The sequence below is a fragment of the Rhipicephalus sanguineus genome, chromosome 6 (assembly GCF_013339695.2).
Source record: "Rhipicephalus sanguineus isolate Rsan-2018 chromosome 6, BIME_Rsan_1.4, whole genome shotgun sequence".
Classification (NCBI taxonomy): domain Eukaryota; kingdom Metazoa; phylum Arthropoda; class Arachnida; order Ixodida; family Ixodidae; genus Rhipicephalus; species Rhipicephalus sanguineus.
The window spans coordinates 131243550-131262026 of NC_051181.1; the positions used below are offsets into that span (position 1 = coordinate 131243550).

At 47.1% G+C, this 18477-nt stretch overlaps 1 protein-coding gene across 1 annotated transcript in view; it reads left to right on the forward strand.

Moving 5' to 3' along the window:
- The window catches only part of LOC119396416 (Down syndrome cell adhesion molecule-like protein Dscam2), a 42677-nt gene extending 28292 nt beyond the window's left edge, over positions 1–14385 (forward strand). Inside the window, exons 10-15 of the mRNA XM_037663627.2 lie at positions 757–994; positions 1803–1895; positions 3044–3235; positions 6248–6484; positions 7983–8206; positions 9830–14385. Coding sequence (XP_037519555.1) covers positions 757–994; positions 1803–1895; positions 3044–3235; positions 6248–6484; positions 7983–8206; positions 9830–9913 — 1068 coding nt within the window. The 3' untranslated portion in view covers positions 9914–14385. The remainder of the gene's footprint in view (positions 1–756; positions 995–1802; positions 1896–3043; positions 3236–6247; positions 6485–7982; positions 8207–9829) is intronic.
- Positions 14386–18477: the final 4092 nt, after the last annotated feature.

Sequence of the window (18477 nt, forward strand, 5' to 3'; positions counted from 1 at the left end):
TGTTCTTGTTTGTAGCCACCGTTTACGCTGACATACGTGTAGGGTGGCCAGGACACCATCAAGCTGATTGATCAGCTTTTTAAAGACAATAGTCTTTGTTGGGATACTTGAACGCAGAAATTTTGGTCTGTCTGTCTGTCACACGATTCAGCCACCCGGCCAAAGTTTAAGCACTTGCTGAACGCCCAGCCATCTTGAACTGGTAGCTGCGTTCATACTTGTGAACATTGTCAATCAAAAAGCAAATATTACACATATCTGAGGCGCAACATCAATACGTAAGTATTAGGTGGTGTGTTCCTTTACTAGAAAATACATAGATATGTAATTCTAAAGATCCTAGCGTATCTTAGGCTGCGCTGAAAATGCTTGTGTTTCTTAGGCTGTGCTGAAACAGCGTAGAAATGGCCGGCAGAAGACTATCGTCTTTCGACGACATTTGCAGCGAAGCACGCAGACATGCGGCCATTTTTTTTTCTTCTGGCCTCCCGCAACACTACTGTTGTAAATAAATCAATAAATGAAATGAATGAAATGAATTACATTGACTGAGAAGAAAAAGAACAGGGCTTTCGCGTTCGAGTCGTCTTAGTTGAATGCAAAGAGACCCTGTGAGTTTTTTGTTTCTTTTAATGCAGAGCCCTACAATGTCGAGAAGAACGTATGCGATTACGAGGATGAACGCGGGTATCGCATGACATAGCACGGTACACAAGGTCAAACATGCCAACTCGGATTCACTCATCTTCGATGCAGCCTCCACCGCCCGACGAATGGAATGGCGACCTGCTGGGCTACTACATCGGCTACAAGCCGACGTCGTCGGGCCAGCCTTACTCGTACCGCACCAGCGAGTTCCGGCCGAACGCCAGCCACGAGTTCTTCCTCACGGGCCTTCAACGGGGCACAGAGTACGCGGTCATCGTGAAGGCCTACAACGCAGCCGGCTCCGGGGTCGCCTCGCACGAGCTGCACGTCAAGACACTGGACGGAGGTATACGGCTAAGCGTACACTAAGCCGATAAGCGCGTGATTTCTCTACTTGTGCTGAGACTTCACGACACAACCGAAGTGGACTCAATCCACTAGATTCTAAGCTTTTATGCAACCGATCGCCCATTTTCCATTTTTCTTTTTTAAATGTGTTTTCCGGGACCTGTTCCGCGCACATTCAGCAAAGGAGCACGACGAATACTATACTCACTAAATAAAATTACCATTTTCGCTCATACCAGCGCTAGTTGGAGCCTACTAGTGTTGCCTCGTAAACGGCTAGGGTTGGGCTCGTAAACGGCTAGGGTTGGCAACGTTGACGAAAGATGGCTGAGTGATTACTAATGCTGGGTATTGTTGGGCAATGTTACCTATACCTTGTTATAGCAGCAACAATGCCTTCGTTTGATCTCAATCTAACAATTGACTTGTCTACGATTTCTCTTCTTTACTGAACTTTTATAGGTTTAATCACTAATACAGACAACACAGTTTCGCCATTAGTATCGCTATGAAGCTTCGCATTTGAGAAACAGTCATGTGAATATGAACTAAACCGAATACCGTCTTCAGTAACAGCGATCGGACATAAGCTCTTGAAACACTCCCTTTAAAACAAGTTGCCCCTTCGACGTATGGGCTGAGCCAGAAGAAGACAAGCGTTCGATTAGGCACAATCAGCGTGTATTCGCCTTTCGGCCGCAGGTGGTGACTCGCGGAGGGTGATCAGTCACGAATATATTTATATCAAATCTACTTTTTACTCACCCTCCCTATACGTGCTGACTTCTCTTCCTCTTCCTATTCAGATGTGCCACCGCCCCCGAAGGTGTTCGTCTCCGGCACGACGCATTCGTCCATCACTGTCACCTGGCACCAGCAGTTCGCCGGCGGAGTGAGAGGTAAACGAACGCTGTTTCGCAGTTGCCCGTCGAGCGCACGTACGAGCGAGTGGATTGTATACGCGCACGCTGATATGTATACATGCCAGGCCATTTCTTATACACACGTGCCACCACAATCGCGGAGCTGCGGAAGCAACATGTATCGAGGCTGATCGCGAGGTTATTAGGCCGCGCTAGCTCATTTGATCAATCAATCACGAAAATGTCGACATTTCCGAGAGCTGGTTGAGGAACTTAATGTTGAGAGTGTGTATCGGGCGCCACACCCTCAACGCACGTGTCGCTCAACACGATGTCTAGTCGGTCACACATCGGCTCACTACGCCCTGTGGAGCGCGACTCCAATGCAGACGACGTAAATCCCGGCAACGTGCGCTAACTAAGGCATAAATTATTCGGTGAACACGCATTGCGCTAAACGCGCATTGTGAGGCTATACACGGGCTCTGCGGACGTCCTTGTGATCGAAGGAGGTAGCGTATGCTAACTGTATTCGCGTGAGCGAGTGTACAGCCTTGCAATATTTTTATTATTATAGCGCGAGCGTTGACACCTGCCCATGCTAGCGCCTAATGTGGGCGAGAAGAAACGAGATTTCCTACATGATGCGGAAGCGCAGAGAGCACACTCGTGCGCGAGCGCCGTATGTAGTGCTACGTTTGCTTAGAGATGCATACACAATATCAGCCTTATCTGTGCGATCATGCGTTAAGAAAGCCCGGTGTGACGCTGATCGTCGTATAGCTGATCGCGTTGCTCCCCGCCGATATTAGAAACTACCGTATCCTGAGGTCGACGCTCGCGGTATCATTAAAAAGTTGCAAGGGGGCACAATATGTAACGAGCCGACGGGTAGAGCTACGCAGCACAAATGCCATTATCTTTTTGTTCAATTCTAATGACATCGGTTTCAATGCACTAACGTATGCTGCATGCATCTACGAACTTTTCCAAAGAGGTTTATATATGTGTGACTGCTAACCCTCCCGCCTGAACGGAAATTCCTGCCACCGAGTTCCCGAAACAGTACACAACGTTAATCCCTGTATGATGAAGAGCACACGCAAACGCGGCTAGTTGCGTGCAACACAGAGCGTACAGGAATCTGCGTCAGCGTAGTATACGAAACACGCACCTCTGTGCAGGTTATGTGCTGCACCATCGGCCCGAAGAGAGCACCCAGGACTGGAAAGAGGTGAACCTCGACTCGCGCACGTCCTCGTACACCGTGTCGGGCCTCGAGTCCGGCGTCCTCTACCAGTTGTACGTCAGCGCCACCAACGAATACGGCACGGGCGACCCCAGCGAGATCATCACCGTCAGGACGCACAAGGCCGGTGAGTGCCCACCACACTGCTGTATGTCACCGTCTCAAACGTAACTTTAGTGCATATAAGGAGGCAGTTGCAGCGGCGTTATTTAGTATACGCGGGTTATAGAACGCAAACAACGACAGTTTTCCAACGGAAACGACCAAAAGTGTGGCATGTGCAAAGAACGTTCTGCAGCAGAAAACCACCGCCGTGCTTGCTTGCGAGAAAACAAATAACTGCTGCCTAAAGAACGTACGGGATAGGTGCCAGCCTTTCTTCAAGCAAAGGGCTTGCATATCTCGTATTCTCTTCATGCCCTACCTGTCGCTACAGTATGCGCTATCGGACTCTTGCCCAGCTCCTCACATGCAGTTAATAATAATACGCAATGATAATGCGTATAAAGTGCATCGCCGTATGTCAGTCAACGCTTAGTCACCGAACGACGCGGATACTGCATACCAGCTCTTATTGCTGCGACTACAAGAGAAGTGTACCTGAATGTAGTGTTTCACGCCTCCACGCCTGAATATAACTAGCAGCACTGTCAACCTTTGCGACCCTCACTACGAGGAACTGAGCTACATGGAAAAGTAAATACAGGTTCTAGATTACAGGAATCAACTGCAATATACATATCAGGGTAAAAGACGCAATGATCGCGGCGCTCGCTATTTAACATCCGTCGCCAATAATTGACACGATGTTTCTGCTTAGGAAGCGCTGAACATACCGTGCTAGCCGTTTCGTAAACATCGCGCGACGCAGTGTATCCGAAACTGCAATCCCACGGATCAACCTCGCTTTCACAGCTTCCGCGCAAAGGAAAGTTTAAAGATCTCTCCAACTTTCCTCGGGTGTTTTCTCGACCCCTTCCAACGCGAGCCAGCCGGTTCTCGTTCATACTCCGAGTCGTCTAAGAGTGTTTACCCCGTGACAAATGGTTGCGTATAGATCAAGCTCGCTGTCACTAACGAACCCTTAACCGCCACGAGAGTGAGACACAAACACTGTATACCTTATCGATATTGCGCGCGGACGCCAGCTTAACGTCAGGAGTCTTAAGAGAGCGCAGCTTCTAGAGTCTCATCGAAGCGACGTGCGCGACGACACGCATGGATGACGCGGCATAATTTAAACGAGAAAGGTGAAGCTTGTCAAGCTGTACAGCGATGAAACGAAAATATACAATGAACACAAAAAAAAATCCCACAACAAGCCGAGAATTTCGCCCGCCTGCAGGGTCGAGGTCAAAAGGTCCCGACGTCGTTCGCGCTCCACCGCGCACGCAAGCCACCACCACCCAGAGCTCCTCCCTCGCTTTCCTCTTTGCTCTCAAAGTCTGTGCTGTGCATTTGAGCAGGAAACGGGCAATACACCGAAGAAAGTCGGCAAGAATGCAAGCAAGAGAGCGAGCCAAAGGAATCGCTGAAGCTTCGCTCATAACGCCAACCATGTCAGGCTTCGATTGACGCGAGGAATTTCATGCAGCAGCGTTTTAAGCGGTTACGTTCTTTTTTCAGTCAGTGGGGCAACCGCGGGAATCGAGGCTTAGGTCGGGTCTCGTATGAAAGTCAAACCGGAAGCTCACGACGGAAAGCGTTCAATTACATGCGGAAGATAAAGCTGGAAAGGATCGAAAGAGCTTGTTCGGGAGTGCATAGCGAACGCCGCCGTGCGACGAAAATTCTCAAAAAAAAAAAAAAAAGGACAGGATGCCTGCCAGTACGCCTTGCATAATAATGTCCCGGATTCTGTATTGCTTTTTTTTTCTTTCCTATACCGAGCAGCTTCATATAAATGCAGCGATTTGCCCGACTGCGATACACAGCCTATGGCGGAGTTATTTGAGAAGTATGCGAACGTTTCACCCCATTCCGAAGAAAGATCTATCTCGCTATCAAGAAGAAAATGGGGAATAAAATGAAAACATGCCTAAATGGTTAAACGTTCTGCGAGCACGTGTCGTACAGCACCTTAATTTTTCTTTTAGAATTGCTATTTTGCAGATTCTGCGAGCTTGTTACACTTATGAAAACACGAAACAACTATTTCTTACCTCTTTTTCCCGGTGAAGTCCGTTGCATCAAAGTAGTAAATTAAGTTAGACAAGTTAATGAAGCTCTTGCATTTCTCGTCTTGAATGTGAACCTCTAGAATCATGCGCATTTTCTGTACGTCAATCACGCTGTAGTGTTTAACACCGTATGCCATTACTTTCGCAGCCAGCACGCGTTCACGAACCACGCGTTTTGTTTTTGCTTTTCATTACTACCCGGAAAGTTATCGCGAAAAAAAAAAATGTAAAGGCAAAAGTAGGGCTAACGTGATAACTGTCCCGAATTCAGTAGGCAGCCGCCACGGTGGTTTAGTGGTTATGGTGCTCGACTGCTGATCGTAAGGTCACGGGATCGAATCCCGGCCGCGGCGGCTGCATTTTCGGTGGAGGCGAAAATGACTGAGGCCTGTGTACTTGGATTTAGGAGCGCGTTAAAGAACCCCAGGTGGTCTAAATTTCCGGAACCCTCCACTACGGCGTCCCTAATAATCATATCGTGGTTTTGGGACGTAAAACCCCAACGATTATTATTATTCAGTAGGAAATACGCATAAATCGAAACATTGAACTTCATGATTTAGCCCGCGCACGTGACACGCAAGTCGAACTATACTGGAGATACTATGCACATAGTGACACAGTGAAGCCAAGGTTTATTCCCCACATTCACTCGCTGCTAACAGGTGAAGCAAGCTCGGGAGGAGTCACCAAAAGACAAAACTTTTCTGAGAAGGTGTTAAACTTCATCGTTGAGAAGAACTGAAATCGATATCGGTTAATGTCGGGCTCGTCAGTTTCACCATACGCGTCCTGTCATGGGCAATTTGTTTCTAACGCAACGTCCACGTTTAGGACTGTGACGTCGTGTGCCATCGAAAGCGACAGTGCAGAATTCGTTACATTAAGGTATGGACGGACGATTTGGTAGAACTATCAAAATCTCACTCTGGAAAATCGCCTCCGATCTGTACACGCAGGCGGTGTGATGCAATCCCCGATCTTCGGAGACGCCAGCACCCCGCTCTACCTGAACCTGTTCATCATGATCCCCGTGCTGGCCAGCTTGGTGACCATCGTGCTCGTTGTCATCGTGACGTGCGTATGCCTCCAGCGAATCAAACGCCGACCTCCGCAACCGCCTCTCCAGCCACCACCGGGCACCATGGAGAGGCGCAGCAAGCAGTTCGCCGCCGGCCTCGACGGACACCCGCAGAGTGAGAACGGACTTTTCTTTGTACAACGGGTCGACTGTTATAAAGGGAACACTTGCGTTCTGGGTATGTCCGGATTTCGCTCTCCTACAAACAGCATTGTGGCTTAGATTTGCATACACACTGCTGGTGGTTGACAGTTCTGAACCCTTATGACAGACTATTAACATGTACGAACAATCTTTCCACATGCACCAGCCGTTAGGGGGCCAACGAAATGAAAGGTGTTCATTCGAGTGTTCCCTTTAACAGAGGACCGTACCGTACATTCAGGCCGCGACACGCGGCATTGTACTCCACTGTTACATAGAGTTACTCAGCGTTACTCTAGTGTTACTTAGAGTTACTCAGTGTTACTCTAGTGTTACTTAGAGTTACCACGAGTGCCGCTGGCTAACACTCCCAGGCATTAAGCACACATTAAGCGCTTCTGTTATACAAGAATTAATCAGTACCAACTAGCTCGCCTTTCTGCTTTGCTTCACATAAATACGTTACAAAAAGTGGACGAGGGGGCTCCCTCAGTCGTAGCTCAAATGGTAGAGCATCGGATGTGTAATTCGAAGGCTGTGGGTTCAGATCCCATTGACGGAGAGGGTGATTTTGCGTTCACTTCAATTCCTTTCAATTTAAGTAAGAATCATTCCACTACCGTTAAGAAGCCACAACTAATGTGCCCTATGCTTTGCTTGGCTTAATTGTATGTCGGTTTCATTAGCTTAGAGTCCAGTCTTACTTACAGTAAAGGAGCCTATACAGTAACTTTACTGTTGCTGATTGGCCTGAATATGTAAAATGCTGTAGACCACAGGAATGGCCAAGGAAGTGGTTTGCCCTGCCTCAGCTGCAAATACAGCGAACCGACACCCAAACGAAACAGAAGCGGAGTTGGCTTTCGCTGCCTGTCTCCGCTGCCTTGCTGGGAAGCAGATCCTTAAACTCCGCTTTTAGAAAACTCGGTGTAACTGAGACTTTTCGAGGGAAAAGTTCTTTTCTTCCGCCTGAACGTCGCAAACGTGTTCAGACTTAAACTCAGTAGTATCGAAAAAAACCCTTGTTTTTTTTTTGTTTTGTTTTTTTAGGAAGGGGGGGGGGGGCGAGATGTAGGTATTCCTCTTTTCTATTACTTACTGTAAGCCAAATTTATTTGGGATTCATTACAGCGTTATAAGAAATATTCAGACAAAAACAAAAAGCTGCTACGTAGTTTCTTGAATAGCAGCGTGACAGCGTTTTTGTCCATGTCCTTGGTGCATTCACAGTAAGCGTGCATTACAAAACAATTCACTTGACTGCTGTCCGGCTGGCAGTTCCCAGACGAAAGGAATAATTTATTCCATGCACGGGAAAAGTATGTTGCACTTCTTACGACGGGACCGACAGACAACTTGTCTAAATTGAGCGGAGCAGCCGCAGCAATATGAGGATTTGACATTACGTCGACAAACTGCCCTCCGAGCCTGCGCGGACTCGAGGTGATACTCCGTGATGTTTCGCGCAGTGACATCGACGAGCGCCCGGCACGCCGAGAAGGCCCAGCAGGCGGCCGGCGAGTACACGGGCCTATCGCAGCGCTACGTGGAGGTGCAGCCACCGCCGCTGCCCGCCGACCACCCGTGCGCGCTGTACCCGGCGCCCTGTGCTACGCTGCCCATGACCGAGGAGCTCGAGGCCAAGATGGCCAGGCACAACGTCAACCAGGAGATGAAGACGTTCCTCGCACAGGTATACGAAACACCGCGTGCTATCAAGTTACGCGGGCTGTTCTCGTAGCAAGCGCAGCTACAATAACTAACTGGTACCAGTAGTGTACAGCTTCATCACATTTTGCTTCGCCATCTCCACTGAAGCTCCAGCACCCGAATAGGCGCAACGTGTACCTAAAGAGCCCATTCCTAGCCATAATGTGCCCTAAAGAGCCTAGTCCAATGCGTACCTAAAGAGCCCAGTGTGTACCTAAATATCTAAAAAACATTGTTCGAGCGCAAGCAATGAGAAATAGATTTCTCCCAGACACGGCCTCGGGAGAAGAGTTTCGGACCGTTGCTGTCAACTTAAGGGAGGAAAATTTCTTCATTAACGATGAGGAGTTCTCTAAGCACAGTATCGCGACATGCAAAATAGGACCGTAGGTGAAATACCAACATTTTCGCTGTAAGTTGTCTTGCAGCGGTAAGTAGCACACCATGACGTCAGTGACGCCTCGTGGCAGTATACTTAAATAAAGCAAGCCGCTGACTTTCGATGAAAGCGCGTAGTACTTAACAGTCCACTACAGCGGCATCGCGGTAAACGTACAATAAATACTTACAATGCAAGAAACTGTAGAAAACTCAGGTGTGCTTTCGCGTATAAAAATACGGTTCAGTGAAAAGTTTTAACATGTGCCATAATGCGAAGTGTTATTGTTGATACCAACGCTGCGGTGTTATTGGTTCAATAAGTACCGCGCGAGGTTACGCCCTATGTAACCACTCGCTTCGTTCTCCGCTCCCGTTAGCCGAGTTGGCAGTCTGCCGCGGTAGTATATAGGTTACGCTGCTCGGCTACTGACCCAAAGGTCGCCGGTTCAATCTCGGCCGAGGCTGTCACTTTTCGATGGAAGCGAAATGCTAGAGGCCCGTGTACCGTGCAATGTCAGCGCACGTTAAAGAACACCATATGATCGAGAATTTCCAGAGTCCTCCACTACGGCTTGCCTCGTATAATCGTATCGGGGGGTCTTGGCACGTAAAACCCCAGAAATTATTATTAGCCGATTTGGCAGCGAGAACTCACGGGGTCCCTTATGTGTTCGCCTAAGACTACTCGAAGGCGAAAGCCGTCGTCTTCTTTTTGTTCTCAGTCGATGTGCTGATCCTCCCCCGCCCCACCCAAAAGCTTTCTGCACCTATAACGTGGCTTGGCACTGCCTCCAGGATCGGAGGCATTGCAAGCTTTCCTGCACATCACCTGATTTTGCACTGCCTCCGTGATCGGCCCACCTTTGGCCAAGCGACGACATAACAGGAGATGATTACTAGCGTAAAAGGAGACGAGGATGAGACAGTTAAGGCGGAAAGTTGGTCTCGTTGGTATCGAGCATAAAGCGACGATGCCATGCGATGACGCCACCATATCGCCATATGATGTCACGTTATGTGACGTCATGGTGAAGTCATCACGTGACATCTTCGCTTGGTCGAAGGTGGGCCATGAGGTCATGGTGACGCCACGAATTATGGCGTTCCGTAACGTCATGATGACGTCAACACTTGATTTCTTGCATCACACGTGTTGACGCCGACGGTCAATTTTCGCGTTTGATGAGGCTTTCGCCTAAAAACACCGTTCCATGTGTCCTCGCAGAACCGGGAGCTACCGACGCTTCCCATGGGCGCCAAGGCCTCCATGTCCATCAAGAAGGACCACATGTACGAGAGCGCCCAGTGATGCCACGCCGCGTGAATTACGCGCACGGATTCCACCACGGAGGTGGACACGGGCATCGGGCGTCCTCGGACTACCATCGTCGTCGTCGTCGCACTTCGCTTCTCTCACGTTTCACCACATCCGCAACAAAACGGAAACCACAGAGCACACATCCGGACCCCGCTGTTTTCCCGATCCTCGGCGTTCGCAAGTTTACTACGCTCAACCACGAGCGTGCCTGGCGTGTCACGATGCAGTGCTCTTTACTGTCCTGTTATGTGAGTTAAATATGCTATAGATATCGCGCTTAGCGTACGCGCCAACATGGAGAACTCGTGAGCTGCTGGCGCCTCGACAAACTAGTCACAGCATTCTTATGCTGGCCTGCCGATGAGTTAGTTAGCAGCTTGCTCATTCCTCAACGGTAACATGTTGCCTCAACGAGTTAGTGACCTACGATATTTAGAGAACCCGTTGAGGCAGCATAAAACCATTTGTTGCAACAACAGCGCAACGCCAATATTTGTGTGCGAGAAAGAGAGGGAATACAGGAAAGGCAGAAAGTTCACTAGACTATGTCCAGTTTGCTACCCTACACATGGCGAATATGTGTTTGAATGCTACAACTATGGAGCTGGCTTCCTGTGAATGCAACGCGGTTCTCAGCAATGCATGAAGCTCACGCGGCGCTTGTAAGACGTTCCACGGTGTCAATCACCGGTGTTTTGCTTCGTTCACTGGCACTACTCCAAAGAGAGGCTCCTCCATTTTGTTGATGTTTGTGTACCCTGTGATTCTGCGCGAGATTAGGAGTGTTGGTGATGCCGTGCGGTCATAACACTTGAAGTTACTACATCGATTATGTTCTATCCTCAGTCGTGGCTGGGTTCACGAAAATAGAATGCTCATGCGGATAGTTATAGCTACGCTCCTGTTTGATGATCCAGGAGTGAACAACGCGCAGTCGTCACCACAGTGGCCGCATTCTTGGTCGATCAATTACAACAATTACTACAACTATTGTATGATGTGACGGCCAATGAGACACCTCATCAAACCTTTCAACGAAGTCGCGAACTGAACTGTGGGATACGAAAATAACGTTCGTTTGTGGAGGAGGCGTGCGTGCTTGCTTTCATCACGGCCACTTTCGCTAGCTCCAACAATCAAAATGCAATGAAACTACCGTAGAAAGTGGTCCATCGGAAATGAATCTTCAGGTTGCTGAAGACAGAAGCTATCAGAGAGGAAGCAGGTGGTGATGCGATAACTGATTGACGGCATCGCAGAGACTGTCGATATCGTGGCAGCACAAGCTCGAGATTATCATTTTGAACCTTCGCACGGTTGTGCAGGGAGCCCTTGCGAAACGCTTGAGGGCCCGATCTGATTTCGTTTGTTTATTATTATTATTACTTGTTTCGAACGCCACGCTCCGGTTATGCTCAAGTCTGTTCTGAATGGTGCGTGAGGATATACGTATGACAGATGGTAGCCAGGCGTTCACCTGAAATCGTAACTCTTCGCGCTGTACATATGTACTTATGATTTACTGCCGTATAGATTGCATTCTATGCTTTCCACACACGTTTCAGTCGAGTGTTCACTTCTGCACGCACGTTAATTCACTTCGTTTGCGTTCCTTAACATCAATAGTGTGTCCCTGCGGTCGCTGCTGCGAGTCAGCGCGGCGAGCGTTACGTTTAACGGTTACCCCTACACGCTTTCGTTTTCCGTACGCATTGACCACGCCTACCAAATTTCTTTCCCGTAGACTTAATGTGCCCCGTGTCATACCCTATATAATATCTTTGTCTTCATCCCGTCGCCGTTTGCACACAGCTCTAACTGAGAAATACACGAAGCGAGAACCAACGTCACACGGTGCGGATGACACTTCGTCCATATGCCAAATGTGCCGGACGGTACCCGCCGCGAGGGCGCGGTGTCTTTAACGTCAACGTTAGTAGCGGCCACTATGGTTCTGCCGCAAAGGCGCGGCGCCTAACGTCAGCGTTAGTAGCAGCCAGCCGTATGCAGCAGCGCGACAACTGAAGAGGCGGCGCTAAGGTTTAATCTATATAGGGTAATCGTCAGTTGCCAAACGTGTGTAGGCAGGTGTGAGGTGATGCGTGGTAGGACAATTCCTATACTTGTAGAAAGGACAGCCGTTACAGGGTGAGACCCAACGTCTCGCGCGTGTTCTGCCATACATACTGTGCTGTAACGTTGCGGTGTGGTCGTGAAAAAACTTTGTTCAGTCTCGCTCGTCGACTTTGTACCCGTTAGATGAAAACCCTCACGCTAATGCGTCGCTTCAATTATCTCGTTTCCCGTTCCCCGCAAAAAGAGCTCTGGGACACTTTTGCAGCCAAAACAAGACCGTAAAAGTGTGGCCGAGACGTCCGGCATTAGAAATCGTTTCGCGAGAAATATCTTGTCCTTCTGAAGGACATTTACAGTTCTGGCTTCCCTCATCTGGCAACATTGCAGGTTCACGCAAACAGGGTCGCGGAAGTCAGCAATGCGCCTCGATCGTCGCATTAAGCGGGTAAAACAAATTTCGGAACGATGTTCGAAACAAGACGCAGTCAGCACAATTGAAATAGTCTTTGTACACGCAGGGTCAACGCATTGCACCAGAACATCCGGTGACACGGTCAGAGCAGCTGCGCAGAACTTTTTAGTTAGTAGCAAGATATTTCTTTATCGTACAAAGGCTTCCTTTGTATGCCAACATATTTTTTTCGTCGAGTGAAGTGTCTAGTTCGCGACAGCGCTCATATAAGTACGTACGCCGTGGGTCCTCCTATTTAGACGATATTTCGACGTAGTTAAACGAGGTCACAACAAACATTCTTGTTATCTCCCGCCCCTAGCCGCATGCAGTGTTGAAAAAATATTGTGCACCTTTTTCTTTCACACAGTTGTTTGTTGTAAATATTAGGTTTCAAGTTTTTTGAATGCATGTCTTATGGTGTCCCTCCACTTGAGCGCAATGAATGCTTAGATAACATGCAACCTTTTTTCGGGAATGTAAAAATTATTTATATTAATTGTGGCCGCTGGCAACACTGCGGGACAACTTCGGCATAACCTGAACATTTGCGCAACGACACGGAAAACAAGAATAAGCGCTTGTTAGGAACGACAACATCGCCGTTTCCTAAGTGGAGTTTGCCAATTTCAGTGTTATGTGACTGGATGTTATGTGTAGCGTTATTTTAACATATTCGCGGTCCACGTGACTGCGTTTCATGTTAACTCCAGTGTTATGGGAATGAACCGTGTTTGTGAACTGTAGTGTTATGTGACTGGACTGCATTTTCTGTTGTTTTTCGTGCCGATATGTGAATGGACTACGTGCTCACGTGATTTTCTTTATGACCCGACTGACTTGCGTGAACTGTGCTTGGGTGGGAGTTTATGTGTAATTTTTTACGGCTGTGATTTTCACCAATTGTATTATCTGTGAAAAGGAGTAACTGACGCTATATAAAAGCGGCAAAATCTCCTAAACAATATATAATTTTTAAAATATACATCGCCATTTCAATCAACACGTTAATTTTCCTTTATGGTCAATCTCACAAGTTTGGAATAAGTATAGTTTTGTTCTTTTTGAAGTTTTAGATGTTTAGTTAACCTTAACGCCACAGGTTAAATATTTCATTCCTTCTACGTTTGCCTCTCTCCCTCAGCAGATTTCCACAAAGGTATTTACCAATACTTTCTTTGCGGTACTGCAAACACACGAAATCAACGCAAGAATACAGGCAGATGGCGATGGAAGATCGCGAACATCGCTTAAACATAACGAGAAAACATATTTTCGCAAGAAGTTTCATCTAATGAGGGTTGTTTAAGCATTGGTGTGCTTACTAAAGCCAAGCCATTTGGCTTGTTTTCCTGCGCTATGTTGGCAAGTAAACCGCGGCTGTGGGCTACTTCATTTTTCCTTTAATCCAATCATTTGCGAATACACCCTTTAGGTATACCGCATGTCCACATTAAACTTCGATTTACATACTTACGAATACCTAGAAGGCTACAGGGCCACAGAGACACTCAGCAAGGCAATTTTCTGACGACATGAAGATGTTTAATTACACTTTATGGTTCATGATAACGTAACACAACTCTGCATACATTACAAACTAAACCACAGATAAATGACTGCGACGAAGTGTCCCGCAGTGCTGACGAGAAGCTACGAGCTTCGTGTACAGTGTATATTCCTTTTCACCTTCTTCGTGTGTGCAAGCATACATCGCAATGGTGTTTCATATATCGTCTTTGTGTGCGTGATGTGAAAAAAACAAATCGAACACTGCTGTTGTCACACTGTTTTTTGTCTTGTGGCTGAATCAACGCGAGAGTCCTGAATGAGCCCTTCTTCTTTTGTAAAACGGCATTACATACCTTGTCATATTTGTAAATAACGGAAAAATAAAGAAAAGACCGCCGTTTTGGTTGTCCTTCAAATCACCAAACATTGTTTTACCTTCTTTCGGGAGAGCATGTTTCGGGTTTCCAGAACAACGTCAACTCTAGCTTTCTTCAAGGAATACGCAAACGGCCGGACTGGCTACGTCAGTCTTCAACTTGCGAGCAAGACTGGAAGACTAGAAGCGAGACGTGATAATAGAAGGTAGGCGCGCAAACATGGACACACAAGATCAGGACAACACAAACGCCGATCATCAACTGCTACTGTCAACGCCTACGTTCACTAATCACGATTACTTACCAACAAACTCAGCTTTATGTCGTACCAGTAAGACGTGATAAAAGATGGTAGGTGCGCAAACACGGACACAAGAGAAGAGATAAAGACAACACAAACGCCTACTATCAATTTCTACAATGAACATCTACCTTCTTTTATCATGATTCCTTACCAACTAGCTCAACATTCTGCAATTCTGAGACAGCTCGCCTCTTCTATCAAGGTATACCAGTCTCCTCTATGTCGCATACACCAGCACGTGGGCAAGAAAGCAACCAAGGAAAAGCCTCGAAAATGTTTACTGAATAGGTAAGAAAGATATCGAAGAAGAGAGGTAAGTGGTGCCAAATATCGCTTATACGTCAATGCATTATCTGACGAGACCGTGATCACTCCCCGTTGCACTCAGGGTAGGCGATTTCGGCTACATAAAGTTCTGCGGTAATTAATGGGATAGCTGCACGTCTACAAACTCGCTTCCGTGTGACAGAAAGGAACACGTTTGCGTATAAGTGTCAGAGCAGCATTCCAGGTTGTAGACAAAAAGAAAAAAAAAAAACACGATAAGATATCGTAGGTCGGTTCTTCTCGCATTACACGTTAAGATACACAATCATTAGGTCCCTTGAAAAGATGTTCTCGCCATAATGTGATAGAACGATTTCTAAAAGGCCCGTTCTGTGTTGAAATACTATGTGCGTTTATTCACGGCGAGCGTCACATGACAGCTTCAAAATATTTGCGTCAACTCGACACCGCCCTTACGTTGAGACAGTCCTGAAAAAAGCCGGAAAACCACAACATTTCCGTTCAAAGGCAACGCGAAATTCCCGCTACGACAACAGCGCCGATGCGGAAAAAGCTGTTAACTATACGTCTGACGATTGGCGGAGCCGCCGTCGGCGGTACGGCGGCCACGCCCAAACCGATGCCCGAAATCGAACTTCCTGCGGCCTATCATCGAAGCAATGACCGCGAAAAAATAGCGTCGCGTGCATTTGCAGCCTGCAATTTCAGGCCCGCGACCGATGTTTTCCGCGCTTCACGTACAAGTGAACGGCGCAGGAAAGCGACGGTAATTTTTGCCGATACGGAACCCTTAGTTCGAGCTTCGCGCCACTTCTCTGCCGTATAAGTGAACTTGTGTCAACTAAACAATTATACGCGAACGCGCATTGTAAAGGTACAGACGGTAGATGAAAATATGATTAAACAATCGAAATTGGAAACCCGGATTTGCAAAATTTCATTTTCTGGTTATAATAATTTGACCACCAAGCCCCAGGATGACCAGAGGGCGCTTTGAGAACAAGGAAAAAATCGATAAAGATCCCTCAACATGCTAGAGGCAGGCGAAACCTGATTCGCGCGGAGTCCCTATATAGAGCGAAGTGCGTTCGTCAAATATGGCCGCTGCGGATCGATATCCCACAGAACGCCAACAGGGGCTGATTATAGCGCGGTTAGTCGTCATATGCACATAGGGGGCAGGTCGAGCAGTTTCGGTATGATCCATCTTAAGAAGAACCATGTTGGATGCTCTCAGTTTTGCACCAGGAAGCTGGTGCAAAACTGGCAAAACCAGGAAGCTGGTGCAACAAAGGGGGCAGGTCGAGCAGTTTCGGTATGATCCATCTTAAGAAGAACCATGTTGGATGCTCTCAGTTTTGCACCAGGAAGCTAGAATATACTTTCAAAATCAATATACTTATTTCTTGCTCGCAATCATACAAGTGACGCATCCCGGATACTAAAATTTCGCATCGATGAAATGAGAATCTATACACAAAACACTCAGTAGGCTCCAAGTAGGGCCACACGAGGGTGCGGCCTTTAATCGCGAACTATACTTTCCAGATGATTTTACGGCGCCTTTAACACGATGCAAACGATAGTTTCTGCGCTCCTGTGACAAATGGCATTATCGAGTTTCAACAAACTTAGTATCAGTTGATGCTACATCTGTTTGTCATTCGATATTTCATTGTACGTTTATGATATTGCTCAAGAAAATATGGCTCGTTCATATTTCGCCCGTTAACCAAAGGTTCGCCATTAAACAAGCCTCTATTTCCGCGCAAGTGAAGAGCAAACCCAAGACTGGATTTATCGAGGTAAAGTGCAGAACTTTGTAGGTGGTTGTAAATGCAGTATCAAGTTGAACAAAACCACACTGTGTCCAAACAAAGAACAGTTACGTTAGTTGTTCGCCGTAGAGAAGGGAGACGAACATCTACGTAAAACAAGGACCCTATAAGCTCTGCATGCACATTTAGCAGGAAAAAAAATCCGAACATGTTTTACATTTGCACGATATTCGGTAGGTGAACGGTGACCAGCTTAAATGCACGCCAAGTGAATGATAAAGAATCATGTGTGCGTACTTGTATAGTGCGAAGTTGCTTGTTTCTTTCAGAGAAGTCATGTAAATTAGAGCTGCTTCCGTGATAGTTAAACAAGAACTTCAAAAATGAAAAGCAGTAAGATAGAAAACAGCGAGCGATGAGCAAGACGCGGTCGACAGAGCTGCTACAGTCAGCAAAATAGAACACAAGTTTGCTTCCGCGCTGTGCCAGCGTACTTAAAAAATTAAGCCCCAACTCATGATTTATAATTCTCGGAGGCAGACTTCCTCGCGCACGCCCGTTTGTAGCGTTATAATCACCCTGCTCGTTAAATACAACACCCTCTAATAAAATATTTCGTGCCGTCAAGCATCGCAAGTACTTCCACGCGAACATAAACTGCGAGAAGACTGGACTATCTGACGATGTGTGGCGCTCCATGTCCGTTTACCAGAAGTAAAACAGCCAACGCCAAGCGGCCAAAACAGCCACATCGCCGACTATGTAATGGAGGTAGGCCGCTGTACCCACGCTGTTACGTAGATGCTAGGCATATTTTCCTTTTTCGCTTGAAAGTGAAAAGGATGAATTCTGTACTGCTGTGGATTTTCGCTGCCATGCTGCAACTAGTCCCAACGATTTCTTCCGTCGGTAAGCGTGCAAACCGTTGTATCTGTTTCTACACTATTTTTGAGTGACCGCGAATGAAGCGAAACGTGCGCTTCCACTACGTCGAAAAACCCACACAAAACCTGGCATAGGTACGGAAGAGTTACACGCTTGCACCACATCACATTTCGAATCGCCGAGACCATGGTCTTTCTTAAACGATTGGGAGACAACTGCTAGAAGCGATTTGCTCAAATAATAATTTCTTTCGTCGAATATATCTGAATGACACAAACTTCCTGAAACTGTTGTAAACACTGCATCGAATCCTCACTTTTATACTCGCGTTCAAGATCTATCGCGCTGCGTTTGCTTGATCCTGTAGTTCTTTTATGTGTATGATAACTCGATACTAGCGATATTTTGCGTGTTCCTTGCTTCCTGCTTACAAAGCCCTGTTCGCTTTGTGTGAAACCGTGCTTTGTATTTGCGTTCACAAATGTGCAAAATATGTAAATTTATGCAACAAATAAATAAATAAACCTCACTACATGCACATATTACGCAGAACCTCCAAGGGTCAACCCGTTTTCCTTCCTGAAACGGTGGCGTACCGGCGAGAAGACTTCGGTAATATGCATGGTTACGTCCGGGACGGCGCCGATGAAATTCATCTGGATGAAGGACGGCAAAGAGCTGGCGGAGACGAAGAACGTTCGATTCAAGCACGAGTCGGGGTACTCCATGCTCTTCTTCGAACCGGTAGAAGTGAACAGCGGAGGAAATTACACCTGCGTCGTCAAGAACAGAGCGGGCCTTGACTCGTACACGACGTTCCTGGATGTCGAAGGCAAGTGCAGATCTTTCTTTTTTTAATACGAAGATCTGAGTCCTAAATAAAA